This window comes from Carettochelys insculpta, chromosome 22 (genome assembly GCF_033958435.1).
Source record: "Carettochelys insculpta isolate YL-2023 chromosome 22, ASM3395843v1, whole genome shotgun sequence".
Lineage (NCBI taxonomy): Eukaryota > Metazoa > Chordata > Testudines > Carettochelyidae > Carettochelys > Carettochelys insculpta.
Genome location: NC_134158.1, coordinates 18,442,704 through 18,469,200, shown reverse-complemented (window position 1 = coordinate 18,469,200; position 26,497 = coordinate 18,442,704). Strand labels below are relative to the sequence as shown.

Genomic DNA, 26,497 nt, shown 5'->3' with positions numbered 1-26,497 from the left:
AATGCTGAACTCCCTCCTGTTGACCCCCCCATGTGCAGAGACCTCCCTTGGGAGCTGGGGGGGGGGTCATTTTGGGGCAGCCGCAAACTCTGTCCCCCACCCTGCTTCCATCCACGCCCACTAGGTTCTAGCCCCGCCCCTTGGTTCTGTCCCCGCCCCTTTTGCTGTAGCCCCGCCCCACCGACTCTGGCCCCGCCTTCCCGTGAGACACCAGGTGGATTCGCGCGCCTCGCTTTTTCGTCCCTCTGGCCGCCCCATAGCGGGCGGCGAGCGTGAGGGAACGCCGTGCGCATGCGCCTCCTCCTCGCCCCCCGCCACCATATCCGTGACCCGGAAGCGGAAAGTCCCGGTAGCGGCGGAGGCTGCGGCGCGAGATTTTTGGCTGCGCGTGTGTGAGAGCGGGAGCGGCGGCGCCATGTGAGATGGGAGCAGAGGCCGGGGGGGAAAAGGGGCCGGGGGTGGGGGCGAGGAGACGGGGGGAGGGGGCAGAGGCCGGGGGAGGAGACGGGGGGAGGGGTCGAGTCGAGGTGTGGCTCTGGCATGGGAGGGGGCAGATGGTGCCTCTTCTCCGTTTCCATCCGGACTCGTACACCAGCCCCACTCCCACCCGCACTTCGTGAGGGGTTGAGCCGCCTGACGGGGGGAAGCGCTTCCGTCCGTGGGGTCTGGGTCTGGGAAGGTTCGGACCAAGTGTTTGTGCCTCTCTCCCGTAGGGGCGTTGGTCTAGCGTCTGCCTCCCCGGGGTCTGGACTGGCAGAGTCCCTGCCCTGCTATCAGAAGGGATCGTGCTGGGAAGGGAGACTTGCGGGGAGGGGAACCAGCGGCCTTTCACAAAAGGGAGATTGGGTTAACCCTTTTCCTGGCTGGCAGAGGGTGGGTGAAGGTGGAGGAAGGACTAGTTCACCCCTCCCCGCAACTTCTCCCCAGTTCTCTCAGCCTCTCTCCCTCATACAAGTCAAAACACACATCACCCGCTCTGGGTGACGCAGCTAAAGGTAGTGTAGTGCCTGCAGAGCAGTACTCAGGCCGGCTCTAGAGCCTGTCCAGGCTAGAAATCTCTCTTCTGTGGAGAATATCAATATTTGGAATTGTTCCCATTCCCAACTGGAGCAAAACCAAACTTCTGACACTTCCAGTGCGATGAAATCGTGGCATTTTATTAGGACTTGGATGTTTAAATTTTCTCATTTATAACTCAGGTTTGAAAAGGAAATGGCCAAGTGTTCTGGGCAGGTTGGGTCTGATGGAAACACTTGGGTACACTTTACTGTAAATGAAATCTCATTGAAATGGGCATATTCCTGCCATATAGCTTTGCAGGCTAGGTAGAGCCTTCGTGTGCATCTGCACTGCAGCTGAGAGGTGCAATTCCTGGCTCCCTTGGCTGTACGCACACTAACTCTGCTTTAACTGTGGTGTGGACAGAGGGACCTAGCTGCCCCAGGACCAAGCCTGTCATAGACCCTCAGTGTGTAGTGGGACAGCTAGCCCGATCCACTGCAGATGCAGTAGCTTGACACGACCGTATTGTGTGTACACTCCAGCAAGCCAGGAATCTCACCCCTACTGCTGTATAGAGGTGCATAGATTATGGGGAACCAAGCAATGAACTGCCCATCTGGCAGTGCCATGTTGCCGTATAGTGTCAGGGGCAAGGCAGCCCGAGAGAAGGGCCCTTCCTCTTGCTGGGACACCCCAGGTGGGGCAGCAGCAAGAGAAGGGAATGGCAGCAGCTCTAAGAATGCTGTGTCTTCTGTGCCTGCAGGAGCCTCTTAAACAAACCCAAGAGTGAGATGACTCCCGAGGAGCTGCAGAAGCGGGAGGAGGAAGAGTTCAACACAGGGCCCCTGTCTGTCCTCACCCAGTCAGTCAAGAACAACACCCAGGTGCTGATCAACTGTCGCAACAACAAGAAGCTACTGGGACGTGTCAAGGCCTTTGATAGGTGTGGTTTCTTCCTGACATACATTTAAAGTAATGTTGGGGCCCTTTCCTCTCCGCCTGAGTCCAGGGTGCTGTAATTTGGGCCTGCCCCATTCCCCAGCAACAAAGCAGGATGGTGCCCTGCCCATTGTGCAGTACAGAGCAGATGGGGTGTTGACAGTGTAGAACTGGGAGCTGGGATCCAGGATTCCTGGATTCTGTTCCCTGCTGTGGGAGTGTGACCTAGTGGCAGGGGCACTAGGGCTGCTGGGGTGTATTTCCAGCTCTGGGAGGGAACATGGAAGGGCCTTACGGAGTTCCCACCACCTCCGTAATGGAGCCCACCTGTTGCACTGAGTAGCTGATTTCAGCAGGAACTCAGTGCCCTAAGTTCAGCCATGGTGGGCCTAGCAGAGGGAATGCCAGGTCAGGGGCTGTAATGAACAGCCTCCCCTTCACCCAAAGGGTGTAGGTTGTCAGTGGTTCCTTCCAGCTTAGCTTCTCTGCCCCCAAATTGCTGACACCTCCCTGCACTTGTCTCTCTTCCTCCAGGCACTGTAACATGGTGCTGGAGAACGTCAAGGAGATGTGGACGGAGGTTCCCAAGAGCGGCAAGGGCAAGAAGAAATCAAAGCCTGTCAACAAGGATCGCTACATCTCTAAGATGTTCCTGCGGGGGGATTCAGTCATTGTGGTGCTGAGGAACCCCCTCATCGCTGGCAAATAGAGAACTGTTCCCAGGCCCAGCCTTGCCCTGGTGTGAACCGGAGCCAGGCTGAACAGGGAATGTGCCTCCTGCTGTTTGGGGTGCACCCTGATGGCTGCATCACTCTTGGAGATGGTCCTGATCAAAAACAACTCTGCTGAGCTCTCCTCAGGTGCCTGTGCCTACCTCCCTTAGAGAACTGAGCACCCCGGCATCCAATATGTTAGAGAACTGAGCACAGCTCCCCCACCCTCCTCTTGCTGCCTCTGGCTCCCACCTTCCCCTGGGATTGGAAGAGGGTTGCTGGGAGCAGAGCCAGTCAGGAAACCCCAGCTCAGTTGTTAGGACTGGGAGGCACTGAGGTTTCCTGGGGGAACTAGGGACAGAGAGAACCACTGGACATCACAGCCTAACAATAAGTGGGGAAACCTCCCAGTTGAATTGTCTCTGAATGGCTCTTCACAGGTGACTCTTCCTAGGGAGGCACCTGCTGTGGGTGGGGGCCAGCTGTCCTGGGGATTTCCACACTGCATAGCGGGGCCCTGGGAGCATGCAACTCGAGCCAGGTACTGGTGCCTCGTTTCCCTGCGCTGAGCCAGCCCTGCCCCGATCTGCTTGAGTTTGTGTTTTCCAGCTGGGCTGCTGGGAGAGGGGAGCTGAGGACGTGAACGTGACTTGAGATCACGCTCAGCTCCTGGTGTAGGCAGCTTCGAAGGCTTATTCCTTCCTACTCTGCTCAGCCACAAAGCGCAATGGGCCAGGTTACCCTTTCTTCTTAATGGGACCTTTCCAGTTGCTTCCTGGGGTGGATCCAATTCCACAGCTCATTGGTGCAGAAATCACAGGTGTAAACAGCTCCTGTGGTCCCGATCCTCCAGATGCTTCCCTGCTAGTGGTTCCTTATGTCCTGGGTTCCTTGTGTCTGTGGGGCACTTTCAGCCGCAGGGCCTTGTACGCTGCAGCCCCAGCCTTCTGGGCTGCTCCTCTCTGTGCAGAGAGCACAGAGGGCCCTTTGTAATAAACCAGCTCAGTTTCTCCTGTCTCTTGCCTGCTTTGGGGTGGGGAGGCAGCGGCGTGGGTGATGCGCCGTGGGTCTTGCTGGCAGTTCTGGGGGAGGTGTAGGCTGTTGGCCAGGCATGTGAGCTAGACTGGGGCGACGGACGTTCACTGCTGGCTGTAGAGGCTGGGAGGCGGAGGGCCTGTTCCAGAGCCAAACAAGCTCCTGTGCTTCTGCTTCAGGATCGGGCAGGGATGGGACCCATAGGCTTTAAATTTGGGTTCACACCTGCCACTTGAAGGAACAGGCTTCTTCTGGGGTTTGTGAACCAGTAGGAGCCCAGGGGGCTATGTTCTTCCCTGCCTTGTCGGTCTGATGCTTCCTCACCCCAAAGCTGGTCTCCAAGGAGCAGAAGGGGGCCACATGCCACAGGGATGTCCGTGGGGAGCCGTGGAATCCTTACACAGGATGCCAGGCTGGGCCAAGCACAGGTGCCAGGCCCTTGTGGCCTGATGTCCTCTGCCAGCTGCAGGCTTGGCTGGGTTGCCCTACGCTGTCAACACCTCCTTCCAGGCTAAGGTTGGGAGGAGGGGGTGGCAGGGAGAGGGGAGGAGGGCTTCCTCTGTGAAAGTGACCTGTCCCTCCAGTGGGGGAGACCTCCCAGCTCCGCTATGGTGGCTGCTGTGTGGCAGCTGTGGGGAGCAACTGAGGCCCTGCCAGCAATGGGGGGAGATTTGAATGGAAGAATTGTCTGATAAGGCCCCATTTCCCACTCCCTTTAGCCAGCCTCCCCGCCACAACCCCCCGGAGCCAGATAGGAACTGGTGCCTCTAAGACATGATAGGCCCTGGGTCCCATTCCCCTCCCTGGGGCTGCATTGGCCCTGGCACCCCACAGAGCTGCAGCTCTCAGAGGGATCTCCAGGCCACAAGCAGGTTTCATGGAGGGTTGCCGAAGCAAATGGCTTCAGCCCCAGGAGGTGGGGCAAGAGGGGAGAGGACCTGACTCACCTGGGTGGGCTCCCCAGCCTGTGGGTCAGGACCCACAACACCCTTTGCCCGGAGTCAGTAATAATGACTTGTGGGGGTTGCCCTATGTTCTAGGCAGGGGTGTAACTAGCCAGGCAGGTTGGGACCCTGTGGGGTAGAGAGGAAAGGCCCCTTGTTCCATTTCCTCCCTGAGCCAGTCAGCGCCCACCCTCATGCTGTGCACGGAGCTGCTGCCGGCTGTCCCTCGGCCCTGTCTCAGGGTGAGCTCACCTCTGGGCCCAGCTGTGCCTCAGCGAGTGAAACTCAACCCCCACCCCCACCCCGCTGGGTCCCTGGTGCTCGGCTCTGCTCTCAATGTGACTTTGTGTTGTTCACAGAACAGCCCCTTTGCGGCCACACAACCGTGGGGCCGGATCAGTTACTGCTGGGGGGGCCCAGCCCCCAGCTGCCGCCAGAGGGATGAATTATTGATCAGGGGCTGTTTGGCAGGACTTGTCCTGCTCAGCCGGGGCGGGGAGCTGAGCCCTGATGAGCTGGGCTCACGGGGGAGGAGAGAGATCTCCATGGGGCCTGGGCTAGTGGAAGGGGTGACAGCAGGTGCCGCTGGGCGTGGAGCAGCCATCGACCCATCTGGCCAACGCCGGCTCTGCACGGACCTGGCACTTCCTCGCCTGGCTGAGCTGAGCCGAGCCTTCCAGCTTGGACCTGGCCTGAGCAGGTCAAGGGAACAGTGCAAGCCCCTGGTGGGAGCTATAGTGGACTGGAGTCGGCGCCCCCAGGGGAGCCTCCTTGCCCGGGGGAGGGGGCAAATCCCAGCCTCCCTGAAACGGCCTAGGCTCAGTTAACTCCCAAGGGACTAGATTCCTGGCCTGCCTCCTCCCTGGATCTTAGTCCCACTGGCACTTGGAGGAGCCCAGAGTGGGGAAGAGATGCAAAGCTGCAGCCGCAAGGTGGATGTGAGGAGGGTGGGCGGGCAGGGGCTGTCACTGGCCCCTGTTTTAGAGCCGTGGATCCCAGCGGAAGAGGGATGGATCCCCCCGAGGTCCAGCCCAGCTCGGGTGTTGGGCTCAGGTTGCGATAAGGCCGTGCTGGCTCAGCTATCCTGGTCCTTTACTGCTGTGCCTCCGCCTTTCCGGGCCAGATCATCCCCCTCCCCACCTCCCCAGCCGCCACCTCCGGGGGAGATAAAGGAAAAGCACCTGACAGCACGAAATCCAAGCCGCAGGCTGCACTGAACCTGAGCTGCCCTATCGAGCGGGTTCTTCCGACCCAGCCCGTGGCAGAGAGGCCTCAGTCCCAGGGTAGGGTCTGTTTGCCAGGAGCTGGACAAACGCCTAGCGGTGAAATGCAGCCAGTGAAAGGAGGGTGCTTCTGCCAGGCCACACAGCACCTTGGGGTGGGAAAGCACCAGGAGCTGCCAGGCCAGCGAGGGAGACAGAAGCGATGGTGACACTGCGGCACTTTTGCAGCATTTCTTATTTTGCCGTTCAAATGTCTAAATAAATAGTGTCGGGAAAGAGCATTCGCACAGCCGCAGCCTGGCCAAAGGAGCCATCGCGTGCGCCAGCAACGGCTGAGCTTTGCTCACAGGCCTTTTCGAAATTGCAAGCGGTGGCGGGTGGCAGGGGGGGGAGTTGTCAAAAGTCGTTTGCAGAGCTGGAGTAATTATTTCGAGGGAAAAGCCCTCGTCTCTCGTGGCGTCCTGAGCAGCTGTGGGAACGCTTTGGGGAATTTTTGGGGGGGGGGGGGGGGAAGTTTTTTTTTCTGGAAGGGGGGAATAAAACAGTTCAGACAAGCCCAGAGTGCGGGTGAGCTGAGGTGGGGTTCAGCCAGAGGAACGTAACAGCCCAGTGTTTCCTAGAGTATTGCCCATAACACCCAGTTTGTTACTACCTTGGGAGCACCCCCCCCCACAAGCCCCTGCCCTGTTACCTGCAGCCCAGTGCCCCCCACTGAGCACGTGCTGCAGCCCACTGCCCCCCCACGAGACCCTGCCCTGCCACCTGCAGCCCAGCACCCACCACTGAGCCTCTCCCCTGCTTCCTGCAGCCAAGCATCCACCACTGAGCACCTGCTCCTGCACCCCAGTGCCCCCAGCTGAGCCTCTGCAGCACAGCGCCCCCTACTGAGTCCAGTGCTGCTTCCGGCTGAGCCCCCACCCCACTCCCTGTTGCACAGCACCCCCGACCTCGCTATGGGGCCAGCCCCAGCTGTAAGGGTGAGCGCCCTCTCCAGATCTGCAGGGGGCGTCGCCCCAACGTGCAGCAGCCTGACTTCCCTCCACACACACGTGCTGTTCTGTACTGGGGGAATCGGGGAGGGTGGGGCAAGGGCTCGGCCCTTTCAGGCTACCACCCTGCCCACGTTACCCGCCAGTGGCCCCTCCAAACCAGGCCTCTGCGAGGTGACATGACCCAGGAAACCGCCCCTCTCATGGGGCATCGCAGGGTGGGGGTGGGAGTTGAATGTACATCCTGCAACTGGAGCTCTGTCCCCCATTTCATCTCCCTGCCCCTTGGCTCCTCACCATTCTTCCCTTGGCCTTTCCTGACTCTCGACCCCAGGGCCAGAGCAGGGGAACTGGGGCATCCCATGAAGCCCCAAGCTGGGGGTGGGGGAGCAGGGCCTGGTGTGGGTGGAACCTAGGACCCTGTCTGTGCACTTCTCAAGCAGGATCCAGCCTGGGGAGTCCGCGCCAGAGGGACAGGGGGCACCAATGGGGCTGCCAAGCTGGGATGTGGGACCAGGCTTGCTCTGTGCCCTCCCCCACCTTTGCTGCCCACCCGAACTGGGGCATGAGACAAGGGGGTTTTCAGGGCCTGGCCCCTACCAATCTTTGCAGCTGTGGGTCTTGGGGCTGGAACCAGGGGTCTGTGTCACCTGGGGTCAGATGTGCCTAATACAGCTGTGGTGTCACAGCGCCCCCTGGTGGGAAACAACAGCACAGCCCGGCACTACCTCCCCTTCACACACACAGCCTGGCACCAGGGCACATTCACTCACACAGCTCACCACTGCCTCGCACGTGAGCCCATTCATACACACAGCCCAGCAGTGCATGGCACGAATGCACATTCACTCATACAGCTTGTTACTGCTTCACACATGGGCCCATTCACATGCACAGCCTGGCACTGCCTTGCACGTGGGCCCATTCTCACACACAGCCTGGCACTGTCTCATGCATGGCTGCAATCACACACAGCCAGAAACTGCCTTGCACGTGGGCCCATTCACACACACAGCCTGGCACAGTCTTGCACACAGCCCGACTGACGCTGCCTCGCACACTCACCCCAATACTCTGCCGAAGGATGGAGCAGTTCTGAATTCAGCAGGGAGATGCCTTTAATGAGAGAATCCAGGAGTGGCTCAAGTCACTGCCCGGACAGCCCGAACCTACCTGGGCCAAGCATCCAGTAGGGCAGATTTAAAGGTGAGTCAAAGTCCACATAGCCACTGACGGCCACTTGCTGAAGCCTGAGAGGAGAAATTCCACCACTCCGGGCACCTCTGCATCATTCACCAAACAACAGGGCCTTTGGCTGCTGCATCCCTCGATATGTCTGTTCTGCTTGGGGCCGAGGACACAGGCTGGGGCAGTTCCCTACCAGGGTCTCTCTGCGCCTGGATGAGACTGCAACTCCACCCCATCCAAACCCAAAGCCAAAGAAGTCCGGGGGGACATCGCCACTGGACATGGGCTTTGCAAAATGCTTGTGGCTGTCTTTGGGAGCACGGCTCAGTGGTTAGAGTAGGGGCTGGGAGCCAGGATGCCTGGGTTCTGAGTGCGAAGACTGGATGTTCCCTAGAATTTGAGAGTGAAGGATGTCAGCAGTTCTGGACCATGACCCTGACAGCCCCCCACACACTCAGCCCCCTTCCCTGAGACTCTGTCCCAAGCCCCGCTCCTGCTTGGCCTTCCCCACCCACCAGGCCTCCATCATTCACACCTCTTTGCCCCCTCCGCCAGAAGAGAAGCGGCAAGGGTGGGCTCTCGGGAGAAGAGATAGGGTAGGAGCAGAAGAGGAACAGCGTGGGCAGATCCACGGGGGAAAAGCACAAGGGGGGTGGGGCTTTGTGGCAGAATGTGGGTGGGGCTACAACCCTGGCACCCAAGGTGGGCAGGGCACTGTGTCCTCTTTCGGGAGGCTTAGCCCATAGTCTAGTGGGTTAAAGAGACGGTCTGGGAGCCAGGACTCCTGGGTTCTTCTTCCATGCATCCTATATCTTTAGACCGGGATGGGAGGCCAAAAGGAGGGTCCCCAGAGCAGTGAGTCTTGCTAGCCTCCACCAGCTCTGTGGCGACCCTCTGTGTGTGAAGGAAGCTCTGGGAGTCCCAGCAGTGCCAATCCGAGGGGCCGATGCCCCTCCTCAGTTCCCCGGCAGGGAGCTGTTCCGGCTGGGCAGCTCTGGTCTGTTGGATGTCGTGAGTGCGGAGGTGGAGAACTTTCCCGGGGTGGAGGTGGGCAGGGAGCACCAGGCGCAGGAGAAGGCAGCGGTGAAGGCCTGGCGGAAGGAGCGCATGCGGAAGACGTACACCACCGGGTTGATGGCGGAGTTGGCGTGGGAGAGGACAATGGCCGCCAGTGTGCCGGGGATGGGGCAGCTGGGGCAGAAGAGCCGGATGGTGTTGATGATGTGGAGGGGCAGCCAGCAGAGGGCGAAGCAGAAAAGGACGATGAACAGCGAGGTGGCCAGCCGCAGCTCCTTGTGCAGGACACGGCGGCGCCGGGCCTGCTGGCTCACGTCCACCTCCCGCTCGGCCACCTTGCGGATCTGCCGCTTGGCCTCCAGGAAGATGCGGCCGTAGAGGACCAGCATGGCAGCCAGCGGCACCAGCATGCAGGCCAGGAAGTTGAAGTAGACCTGGTAGGTCTCCTCAATGAAGGTGTTGAAGGTGCACTCGCCGTCAGGTGGGAAAGGTTTGTGCCAGCCCATGAGAGGCAGCGACCCCATGAAGGTGGCCAGCACCCAGCTGCTCAGGATGACTAGGAGCGAGTTCTGAGGCGTCATGAAGGACAGGTACTGGAAGGGCTTGAGGATGGAGATGTACCGCTCCACCGCGATGGCCAACAGGCCGAAGACCGAGGCCTGCGTGAAGATCAGCAGGGTGCAGAGCATCAACAAGCACAACCTCGGCCGGCCCCGTGGCAGCCCCGCGTCCGCCATCTCGGCGCAGGGGATGGCCACGGCCCCCACCAAGATATCCGCCACAGCCAGCGAGACCAAGAAGTGGTTGGTCACCACAGCTCGCAGCTTCCTGTCGCGCAGGATGACGGTGCAGATGAAGAGGTTGCCCGTGATGGACAGCACGGCCATGGCGCTCTCTGTCAGGAAGTAGGGCACATCCAGGACAGGCGAACTCCCATTCGACACCCCCAGCCGGGCCCGAGGGGAGACAGGAGGAAAGGAGGTGTTGGAAAAGGCTTCCAGGGCAGGTGGGATTCTGGCCATATTAGTCCAGGCTCTCAGCACCCCCGCCTCACCATGTTCCATCTGGGTGGCTGCAAGAAGGGAAACCAGAAGGGGAATTCAGCTGATTGATTTGGTGAGGAGGTAGCTCCAGTCTGACGCCGTGAGAGTGTGACTGGCACTCGCTTGGTGTAAAAACCCTTTAAAAGAGGGGCGAGCCTGGGGGTTAGGCAGTGGCTGGTGACTCAGGACACCTGAGTTCTGCTTGGCCTAGCTCCCGCTTGCGCCCCTCGTCACTTAGAGGAGTAACTCCACTGGAGACCATGGGAATTGGGCTGAGAATCTGTCTCCATGGTCACAGGGTTGTAGGGTTGGAAGAGACCTCAGGAAGTCATCGAGTCCAACCCCTCGCTGAAAGCAGGACTAATCCCAGCTCAGTCATCCCAACCAGGAATGTCAAGCTGCGACTTACAGCCCTCGAGGGATGGAGATTTCACCACCACTCCAGGTAACGCATTCCAGTGCTTCACCGCCCTCCTGGGGAAATAGTTCTTCCTAATATTCAACCTAGACCTCCTCCACCGCAACTTGAGACCACTGCTTCTTGTTCTGTCATCTGCCACCACTAGAACAGCCTCTCTCCCTCCACTTTGGAACCCCACTTCAGGTAGGTGAAGGCTGCTACCAAATCCTCCCTCAATCTTCTCTCGACTAAACAAGCCCACTTCCCACCACCCCGCTTCATAAATCATGTGCTCCAGCCCCCTCATCCTTCTTGTTACCTTCCACTGGACTCTCTCCAGCGCATCCACATCCTTTCTGTATGCGGGGCCCCAGAACTGGATGCAATACTCATGAAGTGGCCTCCCCAGTGCCGAAGAAAGGGGAATAATGACTTCTCTAAAGGAAGACAGATAACTACCCGGCCACTGCCAGCACAGGGCTTGTACATTACTATTAGCACCACACACAAACCAGCTGAGCCAGTGACTACGAGTTCTCCAGCTGAGGGGCTGTTCCCAGGGTGGAGAGGGAAAACAAAGTCACAGGCAGCTGGTTGATCTCAGGGGAAGACTTCTTTCCCCTGCAGCAGGGGAATCTGGGCAGATCTCTCCCATTCAGTCCCTCCCACAGCCAGGGCATCAGGGCACCTTGGGCTCTCAGCTGGCTGGCTGCGATGCCCGAGGGCTTTACCTCCTGTGATCCTGTTGCCTATTCCCAGTTACTGGGCTGAGTACATGGGTAACTGGGTAAATTTAACGGCCTGGGAGATACGGGAGACCCAGTGGGGTGATCTGCTGGCCCCCTCTGGCTGTCAGCTCTATGAATCTATCCATCCATGAGCCGCTGTTGCAGACTCACCCATCGAGGCTGCATGGCCATCTCTGCTCCTGCAGGGCATGGAGCCGAGGGGCTCTCCTGGGGGCAGCTGGCATGTCCCTGGGCTCCGTCTCACCAGAGGCCAGCTGTCTCTGCAGAGCCGGGTGCAGCTTTGTCTTCCGCAGCCTCCCCCAGTGGGTGTTTGCAAGGACTGGAGCTGATAAGCAGCTGGGCCTATGGGGCGGGTGCTTTTCCCAGCAGGAGAGAGAACTGGGTGGATGCAGGAGGAGGGACTGTTTGTTGGTAGTGCTCTAGGGAAACAAAGAGAGAGACTAGGGTGCAAAGTGGGGGTGCAGGGGGTGTTACCCCTTCCCCTTGATTTCTAGCACTGCAGCATCCAAGAGGGTTCTCAGATGCTCTTAATTAGGGTCATATGGGGGAACAAAGGCCTTGGGGAACGTGCCCCTGGAATAAAGGGGTGGCACATATCAAGTGTGGCTACAGCCTACCTCCTCAGCCAGGAATTCTAGGAGGCTCACCCCAAACATGGGGCATTCTCCCTCTCACCCCCCACTTTCCACCATTGCTTCTTCCCTGGTGTCATTTCCTCCATCCCCCAAAGAGGCTCTTCCCCAGGTGGAGCTGGATCCTGATCTGGCTGCAAATTAAGGAACAGTGGTTCGTATAAGCTGGGCCGCTCAGGAGTAATTCCCATGTCACCCAGCTGAAGAGCAGAGCACCCACAGCTAGGTTAGTGTCTGTGTGGTGCACATTTGCACATAAAAATTATTCTGCACACAGATGGGAAAGATCAGAGGGAACATTAACCGAGATCTATACTTTAGGGTTTTGTTAGATTAAAAATGCAAATGCATTCAGTGGGGTAGCATGGAACGGCCTTCGAGAGGAAGGTGGGATTTGCACAGTGTCTGGGAAGCGTCAGTATCTCGTGCCAATGCACCAGAGAGGAATGTTCTTCCAGGGCACTGAAGTTAAAGTGGATGGCAGGAGAGGATTGCAACCAATGTTCCCTCTGATTTTTTCCATCCATGAGTGGAAAAAAAATTATGTGCACCACCAGTAGAAACACATGCTGCTGGCTCGGGGCTCTCTGCTAATCAGCTGGGTGGCACCTGAATCTCTCCAGCCAAGCACTCAGCTTACAGGGAACATTGATTGCAACCCCCTAACTAAGGATTCAGTTTTCACAGCATCATGAGGTGAGGGCAGTTCAAAGCCAACTCTGGGAAAAGTGTAATGGAGATACTCCAGTAGGGTCTTGCTTTGAGTGGAAGCTGGGAGTGCCAGCAAGAGCCATTGCTGGCGTCAGGACAGGAGGGAAATCTCTGCTGAGCCTATTAGCACGTGCATCGGTGTATCAATTGGTTGGAATGTTTTCTCTGTAATGCTTTTACCTGAGGAATCAATGTGCTTGCTTGGCAAGGGCTGGGCAATGGCAATTGCCTCCATTACCATCTCTGAGCAGAGCAGGAAAGCAAGCTGTGTTAGCCATACAGGCCCGGGCAGCTCACTGGTTAAGCAGGGCACTGTGCCACTGAGAACGGCTTCAGTCGTAGGGCAAAAGGTGGGAGACAAATATGTGTCTCTGCCCAGGAGAGGTGACAGCTGGGAAGCTGGGGGTCCACAAGGGGATACACTTGCTGGAGTATGGATGCCGTTGCCCAGAACTGGGACCATTTACACCCACGTTTGCAGGGAAGGGTGAGAAGCAGAACAGGGTTTATCTGGTCCTGCTGACTCATGTTGACACATTCGGAAGGTGCCTCCCGTTTGCTTCTGGGCAGTCGTAAACATGTGGGATGCACGTGCCTTTTTGCTGGGAAGCCACCTGTTTCGCTCATCTGCTGCAACCTCCCGTCTCTAGCTAAAAGGGCCTCACCAGAGCAGGAGAATGTGAGTGCTGGGCTCTAGCCTGGGGACAGGTCCCTGCTCTATTGCAGATTTCCTGGGCAAGCCACTCAGCCTTTTTGTGCCTCAGTTTCCCCACCTGTGCAAGGCTGATAAGCGCGGGGCCCTACCTCAGAAGCGCATCGATGAGGAGAAACACATCGGAGCTTGTGAAGTTCTGGAGAACCAGGTGAGCGCCTCAGGTATCCAGCCCACTAGACGGTCTGTCCCCTCAGCTGAGGTAAGAATTTGCACCAGTTAATTAAGTTGGTTTTAAACCACTTTGGCACCTATTTCTCAGGCAGGTGTGGGGGAAGTGGGGTTGGTTCCACTGGCACGAATCTCTCATTGAACCACAGAATGGAAAATTCAGTAAATAGCCTTTTTTTTTTTTTAAAGACAGAGGCAACTGTTTATCACTCCGACTGCCCAGTGCCCTCTTATCTGGGTGCAGGCTGGTGAGCTATGTTCCAATCTCTCTCTGATCAAGGCTATTGTTAGCTGCAGTTATCAAAGAGATGCCTCATTAAACCTCATAAGCTCTAAAATGTTTAAGTGGCGTCACCTGAAACCTCGGGCCCTGAGTACACAGAGGCTAAATAAATGGGTCTGAGAGCGGAACAGGAGTGCAGCACGTGGGAACCAGCATGTACCGGGCGGGGGAGGGGGTGAACCAGAGAATCAGGCCCAGCTCCTGGGCCGGTTCTCCTGCTTCCTGTAGTCCCCAGGGCTTCAGTAGAGGTGCTGCAGGTTTACCCCAGTCTGGAAAAGCGCAGCATGAAGGTGCCCTTGTTCCTTTTCTCAGCCTTGAGAGCCCCCCAGTGATTGAGTTCTTAATGCCTCCTGTTACTGAAAAAATATGTACTGAATAAAAATAATACAAACCAAAGGGGAGGGGAACTTTTCCAGCTGTGTTTAAAGATAAACTGCTTTGTTGTCTGTTTGTATTGCACAAGCCCCTAGGAGTGCTAAACTGGGGGGGATGGCTGGGAAAAACCCAGCGATTACTCTCACGTTTTCCATCCACTGCTGAATAAATTTTGTTCTGTGCACCAAGGCATGTGCAGATGGCACCACCGACAGAAGCACATGTTGCCCACTGTGCACGGCTGTGGATGCTCATCTGGGGAGGAGCTGAATCTCTTCTGGGCGGCCACTCAAGTGCTCAGCTTCCATGGACCATTGCGCTAGACCCTGTACAAACACATCATGAAAAGAGGGTCCAATTTTGGTTACACCCATAGGGGATCTGGCCCCATTGATGGCTGCTGCAGCTCTCACACATAATGTAATACCCCAAAAAGTAGGTCAGAGATAGAGGTTCCCAAACTTTTTTTGCTGGGCCCCCGTTTGAAAATATTCAGACTGTGATGACACCCCTGCCAACCCACTTCATATCACGCCACCCTTATTTCTGTGCTACTGCAGGTCACCGTGCTGCCTTCAGGGCCAGGCCCCCAGCCAGCAGTCACCACACTGTCAACCCCCCATAATAGTCTCCTGGTCCCCACTTGCATCAGGACCCCTAGCCTGAGAACTGCTGATGCAGGACATCCCAAACACTTGTTCATGGAATAGGCTAAAGTGCCCCATATCTTACTACTGAGACTTGTATTTTTCTCCTCATGCAAAACAATCATAAGGTTGCAAACCAGATAAGCAAAGGCTCCCACAGATGGGTGCTTTCCCACAACCCCAGCAACACAGATGAATCAAACAGGACTCTGCAATCTCTTTCTCCCTCTTTTGGAAACATCCGTATGAGAGAGACACTGGTCCCAGCTCCGTAGTGCAGGTTGAATTTTCAGAAATGTGTCATTTCACAGGTGCTTTAAATCTTTATTTTGTACTCATCTCACTGAACTGATTTTAAAAACTCTAAACTGACAGACTGGGAAGAGCTTCAAAAGGATCTCACAAAACTAGGTGATTGGGCAACGAAATGCAAATGAATTTTAATGTTGATTTATGCAAAGTAATGCACACTGGAAAAAATCCCAACTGTGCACACAAAATTAGCTACTGATAATGGGCCACAATCTCCCTGACTGAATTGACATGGTTCCTCCTCTCTCCATGTTCACAACTCCACATTAACTGCTGATACTGGGCCACATCCTTCACAACTGAACTGACCTTGTCAACTCCGGCCCTCCTCTTCACTCGGTCTCCCTCCTTTTCATGAGCCCATATATTTAAACCCTCCCCTGGCGCCCCCCACTCGTGCATCTGATGAAGCGGGTCTTTGCCCACGAAAGCTCATGCTCCAAATTATCCGATAGTCTATAAGGTGCCACAGGAGTTCTTGTTTTTGAAGATACAGACTAACTTGGCTACCCCTCTGCTACAAAATTATGGGAACTAATTTAGCCATAGCCACTCATGAGAGATCTGGGAGTCATCGTGGATAGTTCTCTGCAAACATCCACTCAATGGGCTGCAGCAGTCGAAAAAGCAAACAGAATGTTAGGAATCATTAAAAAGGGGCTAGGGATAAGACAAAAACAAAACATATCTTATTACCTCTCTAAAAATCCATGGTACGCTCACATCTTGAACACCGTGTGGAGGTGCGGTCACTTCATCTCAAAAAAGGTACCTTGTCACTGGAAAAAGTTCAGAAAAGGGCAACAAAAGTGGTTAAGGGTTTGGAACAGAGAAATTAAAATGCCTGGGATGTTTCAGCTTAGAAAAGAGGAGACTAATGGAGGATGTGATAGAGGTCAATAAAATCATGATTGGTGTAGAGACAGCGAATAAGGAAAAGTTATTTACTTGTTTCCCAAAATATAGGGAATATAACTAATATATAGATAACATAATATAACTAGGGGTTAAGGACAGAGTGACCAACACCGCTGTCCTCGAGCAAGCTGGAATCCCAACCATGCACACCCTCCTCAGGCAGCGTCGACTCCGCTGGCTTGGCCACGTCCACAGGATGAATGATGGGAGGATTCCAAAAGACATCCTGTATGGTGAGCTAGCCTCTGGCAAAAGACCTCCCGGACGCCCCCAATTGTGCTACAAAGATGTCTGCAAGAGAGACCTCAGAGAGGTAGACATCGAGCTGGACAACTGGGAAGAACTAGCAGACGACCGCGGCAGATGGAGGCAGGGGTTACACAAGGGCCTTCAGAAGGGCGAGATGAAGATCAGACAGCTAGCAGAGGAGAAGCGAGCGCACAGAAAGCACAATAAGGACTTGCCAGACACCCACTACATCTGCAAGAGATGCAGCAAGGACTGTCACTCTCGTGTGGGTCTTTATAGTCACAATAGACGCTGTAAATGAAGTCCTCAATTGAAACTTTAAAGGGCGCGATCCATAGTCTATGCAGACTGAAGGATGCCTACTAACCAAATGAAATTACTGGGCAGCCAGTTTAAAGCAAACAAGAGGACCTTCTTCATACAGCGCACAATCAACCTGTGGGACTCCTGGCCAGAGGAGGTTGTGAAGACCAGGACTTTATCAGGGTTCAAAAAAGAATTAGATAAATTCATGGAGGTTAGGTCCATTAATGGCTATTAGCCAGGATGGGCAAGGAACGGTGTCCCTAGTCTGTTTGTCAGAGGCTGGAAATGGACGACAGGAGAGGGATCACTCAGGGATGTTCTGTTCACTCCCTCTGGGGCACCTGGCCTTGGCCACTGTTGGCAGACAAGTTACTGGGCTGGATGGACCTTTGGTTTGACCCAGTCTGGCCATTCTTTACGGGGAAGTGAGGCAGGGGCAAAACACCGAGAATGAAAACCTGAAAAAATCAGTCTCAGATAGAACAAAAACGGGGCTTTTTTGTTTGTTCCAGTGATAAAGATGGGGGAAAAAAAATCTGTTTCAGTGCAAAATGAACCTTTTTTTTTTTTTTTTGCCCAGATATTTTGGTTTGGCTCAGCTTTTCTCACACTACCCCGGCCCTACAACTTCAAAGATCAAGAGTCAGAGACCAAAAATCACAGGTTTTTTTTTCCACCCCGCAGATTAGACTGTGCTTCAGCCTGGCATGTTATCCATTAACCCCCTCTGCTCACCATGGCCGACAACCAGTGCCACCTACTCCCCTGAACGCATCCTGGCCCCATCTCGGGGGCAGCTGCCTGATGGGAACTCCCAGCTTCTCACACCCCAAAATGCCAAAGAATCTGTCCTGTGTCATGCCCCACCCCCACTTCCACATCAGCTCTCCCCTCAGCCCAGCCATCAGCTACATCCCCCACCCCCCTAACCCCACATCAAGTCACCTCTCACCCTGCACATCTGTTTTCCTGCAGCTGGTGGGATTAATCGACTCCCAAGCCAGGCTGGGGTTGCAAAGAAAGAGACGGGGGAGTACAACTGCCCTGAGCAGGTGAAATCTTCCTCCTCCCCACCACCCTACCCCAAAAGCCACCCCCTGTCCCCAACTCCTTGTAAGAGGGCAAGAGCTTTGCTGGCCTCATGCAAATGGGGCAAGCAGCCATAGGGCCGAAATATCCCCCTGGGCGGACGCTTCGTCCACGCCCACCCTGGGGAAAGTCATGGGACCAGAGAGGAGACTTTCAGCATCGGGGGCACTGAAGGTTTGCAGGTTCAGGGGTAGCTAAATTGGAGTCAGTGGGACCAAATCCCCAATGGAATCAAGGGAGCTATGCTGATTTACACCACCAGAGGCTGTCCCAGCCCCTCTCCTGCCCCTCAGCCCTTGCCCCCAGCCCCGTCTCCTGCCCCCTGGCTCTGCCCCAGCTCCTGCCCCTCAGCCCTTGCCCCCAGCCCCCTCTCCTGCCCCCGGCTCTGCCCCCAGCCCCCTCTCCTGCCCCCTGGCTCTGCCCCAGCCCCTGCCCCTCAGCCCTTGCCCCCAGCCCCCTCTCCTGCCCCCTGGCTCTGCCCCAGCTCCTGCCCCTCAGCCCTTGCCCCCAGCCCCCTCTCCTGCCCCCGGCTCTGCCCCCAGCCCCCTCTCCTGCCCCCTGGCTCTGCCCCAGCTCCTGCCCCTCAGCCCTTGCCCACAGCCCCCTCTCCAGCCCCCTGGCTCTGCCCCAGCTCCTGCCCCTCAGCCCTTACCCCCAGCCCCCTCTCCTGCCCCCGGCTCTGCCCCCAGCCCCCTCTCCTGCCCCCTGGCTCTGCCCCAGCCCCCGCCCCTCAGCCCTTGCCCCCAGCCCCCTCTCCTGCCCTCCCCCGGGCTGTGCTCCCAGCCCCGCCCCCGCCTTAGCCCCGCCCCCGCGCTTCCCGCTCGCCCCTCCCCCGCCCTGGAACCCGGCCCCGGCCCCTCCTCGCGCTCGCCCCACTCCGCTGCCGGGAGCGCGCGGCCGGCCCGGGCAAGGTGCGGGGTGGGGGGCGCCCGGGCCCCCCCCCATCCTCCTCCGCCCCGCCCCCCCATCGCCCCCGCCCCGGCTTCCCATCCCCCCGCGAGCTCCCCGCCCCCCCTCAGCGCGACCCCCTCCCCCATTTTCTCCCCCCCCCTCCCATAGCCTCCCAAGATCCCTCCTGCCCCATGGCCACCCCCCTCCCCACACTGCACCTCCTCCCCCAACACCCCCTGGCTCCCCCTCTGTGGGGGGCTCTGTCACCTCCCCGGGATCCCCATTGGTCCCCCACTTACCCCGGGGAGCTCCCCCCCAGATTCCTCCTCGCCAGGGCCCCCCCCTTGCCTCTGGCTCCCTCCTTCCTGGGACCCCCCATAGCCCTTCAACGCACCCCCCCATGCTGCCTCTTATCTCCCCCTCCTGGCATCCCCCCATGTGCCCCAGGCTGGGCCCCTTTCCTCCTGCCCTGAGACCCCCGCACCTTTGTCCGTCAGCGCTCCCTCTCCCCGCTTGCAGGGGCCTGGGCCTGTCCCTGTCCCTGGGTCTAGTAACAGCTGCCTCCCTCCTGCAGGCTGGCCTCAGCATGATTGCCCCACTTTCTGCAGCACGGGGAGTCATATTTGCCCCCTCCCCCACTTCATATCCCTGACTGGACCTCGCAGAGCCGCACTGGTCATATCTGCTTCACCCCCGGCACTCGGTTTGGTTCATCCCCTGGCGCCACTTGTGGTTCTTGCAGTTGATGACGCTTTCCTACACCCGCTTCCCATCTCCCTCTGTCCAGCAGATCCTGGGCTGGGGTCCATTGGAACTCCCCTTCTTTGTTCTCTCTTACAGATGTGGGGCCAGGTCGGACGTGCTGGCCCTTGGGAGCCGCGTCCCAGCCGCAGCAGCTGCCAGCCCCGAGCCGTTGGAGAAGGGTGAGGATGTGGGGCAGGGGGTTGCAGGTCCATCCCTTCCACACCAGAGACCAATGTTTCCCTGGCTGTGTCCCATGCCCCTATTCCAAGCTCCTTCCTGGCACGCCACGTCACGCCAATGCAAAGTGGCCCCAGAAGAGGGCATTTTGTGCCTCTTTGTTCTTGGCAACTGGGAGGGAAGCTCATGGGGTTTTATTGTTGAAGATCTTTCGCATTCCCTGTGGCCTACCTCCAGCGTGGTTGGAATTCCTAGAGACAGTGGATTTTTAGGATGAAGTCAAGATTGTCAGTATGTATCAGTAGAAAATGAGAATGGGGAGGAAAGGGGCTAGCTTAAAAGAGGGGTTACATATTTCACAGCCCTTACTGTCCAGTCAGCGGGCAGGATTACAGCTGGGGTTGGGCATTATAGCATGTCTTCACCTTCAACACCCTTCATGGCTTGTTCCCTCTGTCGTATATCATCTTTGCTAATATAATAATGTGTGGAAATATACCTATCTCATAGAGCTGGAAGGGACCTTCTGAGGTCATTGTGTCCAGTCCTCTGCCCTCACAGCAGAACCTATCACCATCCCTGACAGGTTTTTTTTTCCCAATTTACATGCCCCAGCTCCCTAAAACAGCCCCCTCAAGGCCTGAGCTCACAACCCAGGGTTTAGTAGGTCAAGGCTCAAACCACTGAGCGATCCTTCTCCCTGAGCTGCTGTCTGCTTGCTGGCTGTCAGCTCTAGTTGGCCTTCTGCACCAGCATGCCTCACCCACTGGGGAAATTTTCCAACAAGCCACTTAATGCTTTCTCCTCTTCTGCCCCTCACACTTGGGGGGAGCTCCCTGTAAAAATCTGCAAGACCACCTCCTTCAAATTCTCCTCTAACTGCTCCTTCTCTGCAATTTCTTTCCAACGTGAAACCTCACAACTGTTGGTGTGCTGAAACAAACAGCCCATCCTGCTGGTCAGCATTGCTCATTGCGTTATATGTGTTCCCCGTCTGTCTGTCTCTCTCCCTCCATCTCTTGACTATTGGTTTAGGTCAGGAATGACCTTATGAATCCGTGTTTGTACAGCTCCTGGATGGGATGGTGCTACAAATAATTAATGACAATATGTTCAGAGTTGCACGGAGTTCACTTTCGGTTCCTTCAAAAAAATGACTTCAAACCCCCATTGCAGACGGTGGGGATGTTCTATGTTCAGTTATAATCAGGCCTATTATCGATTTAGTTTCCCTTAGTAAAGAATTAAATAAAATCCAAATCCAGGTCAGAGCGTCTACACAGGGTTTTGAACTGATTTACAAAATCAGTTTAAACTTGCACATTTTATTTAACAGGTAGAACTTTGAGTAGTCTCTATGGGTGTGTCTACACAGCAAAGTTATTTTGGAATAATGGCCATTAGTTTGAAATAACTTTGCGAGTGTCTACACAGCACAACTATTATTTTGAAATAATTTCAAAGTGGTGGCTGATTTTGAAATTGGTAAACCTCATTGTACTAGGAATAGCACCTATTTCAAAATTGGTATTTCAAAATACAGGCTGTGTAGACAGGGAAGAGAGGCTATTTTGAAATAAGCCATAGTGTGCCCAATGGTTCTATTTCAAAATAGGTTTGATTGTATCTGGACGCTCTATTTTGCAATAGTGATCAGCTATTTGGAAGTGCATTTTGTGTGTAGCAGCGTTATTTTGAAATAAACTCTTCTGGAAAATCTCTTCTGGAATAGCTAATTTCAAAATAAAACTACTGCTGTGTAGACATAGCCAAAGATGTCACGGGACTGCTTGTTATTTGTGGCTAACATGGTCACCCTTCTGAGACTTTTTGAAGGTGGACTAAGCAATGCGTATTAAGCCCTGGTCTATAGTAAGGATTAAAGTCGATCCCAGATATGCAGTTCTAACCACACCATTAGCATAGCAGGAATTGGCATATCAGGATCAGTTTTGTTCCCTGGTGTAGATCAGGGATCTTCGGGCTTGTCCCGCTGTCCCTTACTCCATGCAGCAGCGTGGAGTACCAAGGTCGACAGCCAAAGTTAGAGAGATTGGCTTTGCCATGTCTTCACTGATGGAGCAAAATTAATCTTCAGAAGATCAATAGCGGTGTGTCACACCCCCTGTAAGTATAGACATACCTTTAGGGGCTGAAATAGGTTTTTACTGTGTCATCATTGCAGAAATGAAGTGTATTCTTCCTGTGAGTTAGCCATCTAACTTGAACAGAGAATACTGCCCATACTTATGGGATCTGGGGCTCTATCCTGGGATGCATTTGGGTCTCCCAAAAGTCGCTGAGAAGCAGTGACTCTTCAAAAGATTTTCAGGGGAGGGGGAGATAATCTCTCAGTGCGGCACTGTGGCCAAATGGGATAATACAATCCAGGGATGTATAAACAGAGGAATCTGGTGTATGAGCGGAGTGGTTATTTTTACCTTTCTGTTTGGCACTGGTGCAACAGCTGCTGAAATACGTCCAGTTCTGGTGGTCACAGTTCAAGAAGGATGTGGGTAAATTGGGGATGGATCACGATGCAAAAACGAAGGAAGATTGGACGCCTGTGATAGACTCCCAGAGCTCAGTCTATTTAACTTGCCAAAGAGTACATTAAGGGGTGGCTTGGTTAGAGTCTATTCATACCGACATGGTGAACAAATATTTAATAATGGGCTCTGCAGTCTAGCAGACAAAGGTCTGCCATGATTCAACGGCTGGATTTTGAAGCTGGACAAATTCGGCCTGGAAATAGGAGGTGAATTTTCAACAGTGAGTGTAACATCCCAAAGGTAGCGGTGGATTCTCCATCACCGGCAATTTTGAAATCTTAATTGGATGTTTTCTCAGCATGATTTTGGAGGCATTCTCTGGCCTGGAGGTCAGACTGAATGGCCATCAGAGCCGTAAACTCCCAGTGGAGATTCACAGATACAAGGCTCCCATGGCTAAAAGGGACCATTGTGATCCCTCTGGTTTCTTGTAGTTTTTACCTGGAATCAGGTAGTTGAGGTCAGCTTCAGGTACGGGGTATAGGGTTGATCTCAATTAGCTATATCAAAAGAAAGCCTCTCTGTGCTTTGTCTGCAGCAGGAATTTGTAAAGATAACGAATTCCATGAAAAAACCCTCACCTCTTAACAGTGAGAGCATAGCCCAAGAGAGAGCTAGGGGATGCAATTCCTTCCTACGCATTTACCCCAGAACTGTCTTGGTCCATTCTGAGGGCCAGTCCAGTGGGGCCTCATCCCAACACACAAAACATGCTGTTTTAACTAGGCCGGTCTAGTGAAATCAGGACAATTCTAGTGTGAATACACTGATTTAGGTATAAATGTCCTGCTGCTGGTACGGCTGACTCGCGTAAGGGACGGGAAATAAGGTGTGGGGTGTGCTCGTTCCTGTATAACGGCATCTGTGCTCAGAGGTATGCCGGTAAATCTACAACAGCAAAAAAAATCATACCTCTAGGCACCATGATCATCTCAGGCAGGCCCCCCACAGGGGAAGGGAAAGGGGGCAGTTGCTCTGGAGTTCGGCATTTCAAAGGGGCCCGGCTCGCCAGCTGCTGCCCCTGCTGGTTTGGCAGGTGGCAGCACTGCTCCACGTGGCTTGGGGCAGGGGAGACAGTGCTGCGGTACTGGCGGCTCTAAGTGCTGACTGCCTTAGGCGCTGCCCTTGCTGCCATTGGCTCCGCCCCTTCTGGGGGCCTGGAGTCAGGCCCCCCTCCTACCTTGCCCCAGGGCCCAGGGTGGCTGTCGGCTGATATCAGGACAAAATCCACGTGTGGGGCAGACCTGAATAATGAGCTCTTTCCATCAGTAGATCTCAGTGTGCTTTACCTCGGAGTGAGTGTCATTATCCCTCTTCTACAGAGGGGGAAACTGAGGCACGGAGAGGCGCTGGGACTGGCTCAAGTTCACACAGCAAGCCAGTGGCCAAGCCAGAACTAGAGCGTAGGAACTGCTGTGTGCTAGGCCAGTGCTTTATTCACGAGGCAACACTGCCTGCCTGAAGGTCTAAGCGCTCAGCAGGCAGGAAGCGCGACAGCCAAAGTTGCCTGCGTGAGCTTAGATCGGCCCCATTTGGGTACCCGCAGTACTACAGTAGTAGTATCACTGGGCCAAGTTCCTCAAAAGTATTTAGGTGCCTAGCACTCACTGGCCTCTATGTACCTTTGAGGATCTGGGGTGGGGCCACTGTTACCACAGCGTGCGATAGTGACAAGGTACTGATGCACACGGGCCCTCTTCGCCTGGGCCACTCCTCCGTGTAGCCAAATGAGCTGCGCAGTTTGTGTGAAATGGACCTTACCAGAGAGAACTTCTTTGCCAGTGGGCCTGGTAGCCTGTGTTTAATCTTCATTTATCCCTGCGCAGAAAGAGACGTGGTAACTACACCAGCACGCTCCGAGAGCTGGCTCAGATGGTGCCTGTCCCTCTGCATACCAGCTACAGGAAGCTTACCAAGGTACGGCCGGCCAGCGTGGGCTTCTGCTCTCATGGCTGCTTCCTCTGCTACAGCATTCCAGAGAGAAGTGAGGGAGCGTGTTAAAGAAGTCATGTGACATGCGGAAACTATTGACGGGGTCGGACAGGGGCCAGTCCGCTCTTCAGTTTATTAGAAGAGAGGTTTTAAGAGCGGCCAGGCTGGTCACACCAAAGGTCCATCTAGCCCAGGATTCTCTCTTCCGCCCATGGCGCAATGCCAGATGCCCCAGAGGGAGTGAACAGGACAGGTAACGGTTGAGTGATCCCTCTCCCGTCCTCCATTTCCAGGCTCTGCAAGAAGAGACTAGGGAAACCATTCCTATCCATCCTGGCTCATGAGTATTGATGGACCTAACCTGCACGGATTTATCTAGCTCTTTTCTTGGATCCTGTTACTGTCTTGTCCTTCACAACATCCTCTGGCCAGGAGTTCCAAAGGTTGACTCTGTGCTGTGTTTATTTTAAATTGGCTCCCCATTAATTTCCTTTGGTGACTCCTAGTTCTAATGTTATGGGAACAAGTAAATAACTTTTCCTTGTTTACTTTCTCCACACCAGTCATGATTTTGTAGACCTCTGTCATTTCCCCCCCTTAGTCTCCACCTTTGTAAGCAGCAAAGTCCCCGTCTTTTTAATCTTTCTTCATATGGCTTTCTGTCTGAGACTCCTTTGCTGGTAAACCTTTAGGCCTGTTGAAGGGAACAAACAGCTGGCCACTCTAACACAATTTGGTTCCAGAATTATGACTCCATTTCAGAAGCATGTTAATTATTCTGGAATAGAGAAACCATATTAGGAGCTTTTCTGGAATAACTGTTCTGGTTGGCTTCCCCTGCAGGCTCTTGGTCTTATATGCTGGTTTCCAACTCCAGCCCAGAATAAATCAAGAAGTATGTCCTCACTGGAGCCATCCTTGTGGGGTTTTTAAAAAACAAACAATTTTGGGGGGTTCTGTTGGATTTGCAGCCTTGCAAGCCAATGTTCTATATCCACCCATCAGCTGCTGAGCGCACTGAGTGGCACCATGCCCTTGCCTCTGGCTCACATGCCCCAGTTCTGTTTTGGGGGAACCCCCCATTAAGGATGGAAAGGGAGCTTGGTGGCCCAGTCAGTACTTGGTTTCCTGCTGAGCCTTCCAGCTTGTGCCAGCCCTGGGTGCTGTGGATGCTTGTCCAGAGAAAACTGAGCAGAAGAGCAAATGTAGTTTGCACCACAGCCACCCCGTGGCAGCTCGTTTGGGTGAATTAAGTTGAGTGGGAGCTGGGCCGTCTAGAGGCAAACAGCTTCACATCCCAACCGCCGAGCCAACCAGCCTCCCTCATGGTCTTGTTTTGCAGACAGGTGTGGCTGTCCTGGGTGCCCATACGTACTCACTAGAACAGTAGCTGTGTATGTAACTCGTTGGTACCAACTAAGGCTTGAAGAAGATTTCCAGGCACTGTCAAGCTGCGGAGGGACAGGGACATAGGGGGTTATGTCCAGTTTTCCCTGTAAGCTGAGCACTTGGGCAGCTGCCCAGGAAAGATTCAGAAGCCACCGACCTGATTAGGGGAGAGTCCACAGCCACCAGCCTGTGTTTCTGTTGGTGGGGCAAATCCGCACATGCCTCAGTGCCCAGAACAAAATCTAGTCTGCCCATGGATGGAAAAGAGGAGAGGGCGCCCTGGTTGTATCCGGTGGGTGGAGATTGTGTTGGTAGAATTCCCACCTGGCTACAGAATCATTCTGCAGGTGCTCTACCTGCCAGCATGCCCTGGTGAGTACAAAACCTTTCCCTGGGTTTCTTTTCCCTTTCAAACAGAAAGAAATCCTGTTGCGTGTCCTCCGCTACATCGAGCACCTGCAGGCCAGCATCAGCAGTGCCAGGGCCCTGCTCCAGCTCCAGTGTGGGGAGAAAGAAGGTAAGGGACTGCAGGAAGTGAAGGGAGATGGGGGAGGGAGCCAGGAGCATGAGCTGCTACCTGCAGGGAAACCAAGGGGTGGTAGAGGAAGACGGGGTTGAGCGGGATGTGGGGTGCGATGGTAGGACAGACTGGCAGCGTTCCCTGTAAGCTGAGCAGTTGAGCAGTCACCCAGAAGGGATTCAGGTGCTGCCCAGCTGATTAGCAGAGCGGTCATGGCAGCCTTACAGGTGGACATGCCTTGGTGCACGTAACAAAATGTATTCTGCCCAGGCATGGAAAAAATTAGACCCCTGTCTGAAACCCAGAGTATGAACTCGGGTAGCCACCTGTGCAGCAGAGCCATACTGCTCCTTTTAGTGCTCCAGGTTTCGAAGGGTTGGGTGGGTACAGCAACCCAGCAAGATACTGACCTAGTGTTACCACAGGCTACATAGAAAGTCAATACAAACTGCAGTTTGATCCAACGACTTGTTTGTACAGCTCTGTGTACTAGACACTGACGTGTAAGGACACTGTTTCTATTCCAGTGGATTTGTTTTAGAATGTGCAGTAAAAAGGCAGAAGCCAGACGTTTTTCAGCACAGGTTGAACCTCTCGAACTCTCTCATCCAACAAACTCCATAATCCAGCATGATTTTAGTTACC

The 26,497-nt window shown here is 54.9% G+C and overlaps 2 protein-coding genes and 1 pseudogene across 2 annotated transcripts in view; 2 read left to right on the top strand and 1 right to left on the bottom strand.

Moving 5' to 3' along the window:
* Positions 1–262: 262 nt before the first annotated feature.
* SNRPD2 (small nuclear ribonucleoprotein D2 polypeptide) lies at positions 263–3,664 on the top strand. Its single transcript, XM_075016408.1, has 3 exons — positions 263–417; positions 1,766–1,945; positions 2,476–3,664. Coding segments are annotated over exons 1-3 (357 nt in total). The 5' UTR covers positions 263–415; the 3' UTR covers positions 2,651–3,664.
* Positions 3,665–8,524: 4,860 nt separating this feature from the next.
* LOC142024403 (adenosine receptor A1 pseudogene) lies at positions 8,525–24,207 on the bottom strand (annotated as a pseudogene).
* The window catches only part of MEIOSIN (meiosis initiator), a 26,678-nt gene continuing 18,697 nt past the window's right edge, over positions 18,517–26,497 (top strand). The window contains exons 1-4 of the mRNA XM_075016367.1: positions 18,517–18,558; positions 19,379–19,461; positions 23,838–23,928; positions 25,750–25,849. Coding sequence (XP_074872468.1) covers positions 19,379–19,461; positions 23,838–23,928; positions 25,750–25,849 — 274 coding nt within the window. The 5' untranslated portion in view covers positions 18,517–18,558. The remainder of the gene's footprint in view (positions 18,559–19,378; positions 19,462–23,837; positions 23,929–25,749; positions 25,850–26,497) is intronic.

Bases quoted from the DNA above. Each gene is read 5' to 3' on its own strand.
- SNRPD2 (XM_075016408.1), top strand. The intron at 1,946-2,475 runs GTGTGGTTTCTT...CTCTTCCTCCAG, and splicing joins CGTGTCAAGGCCTTTGATAG to GCACTGTAACATGGTGCTGG.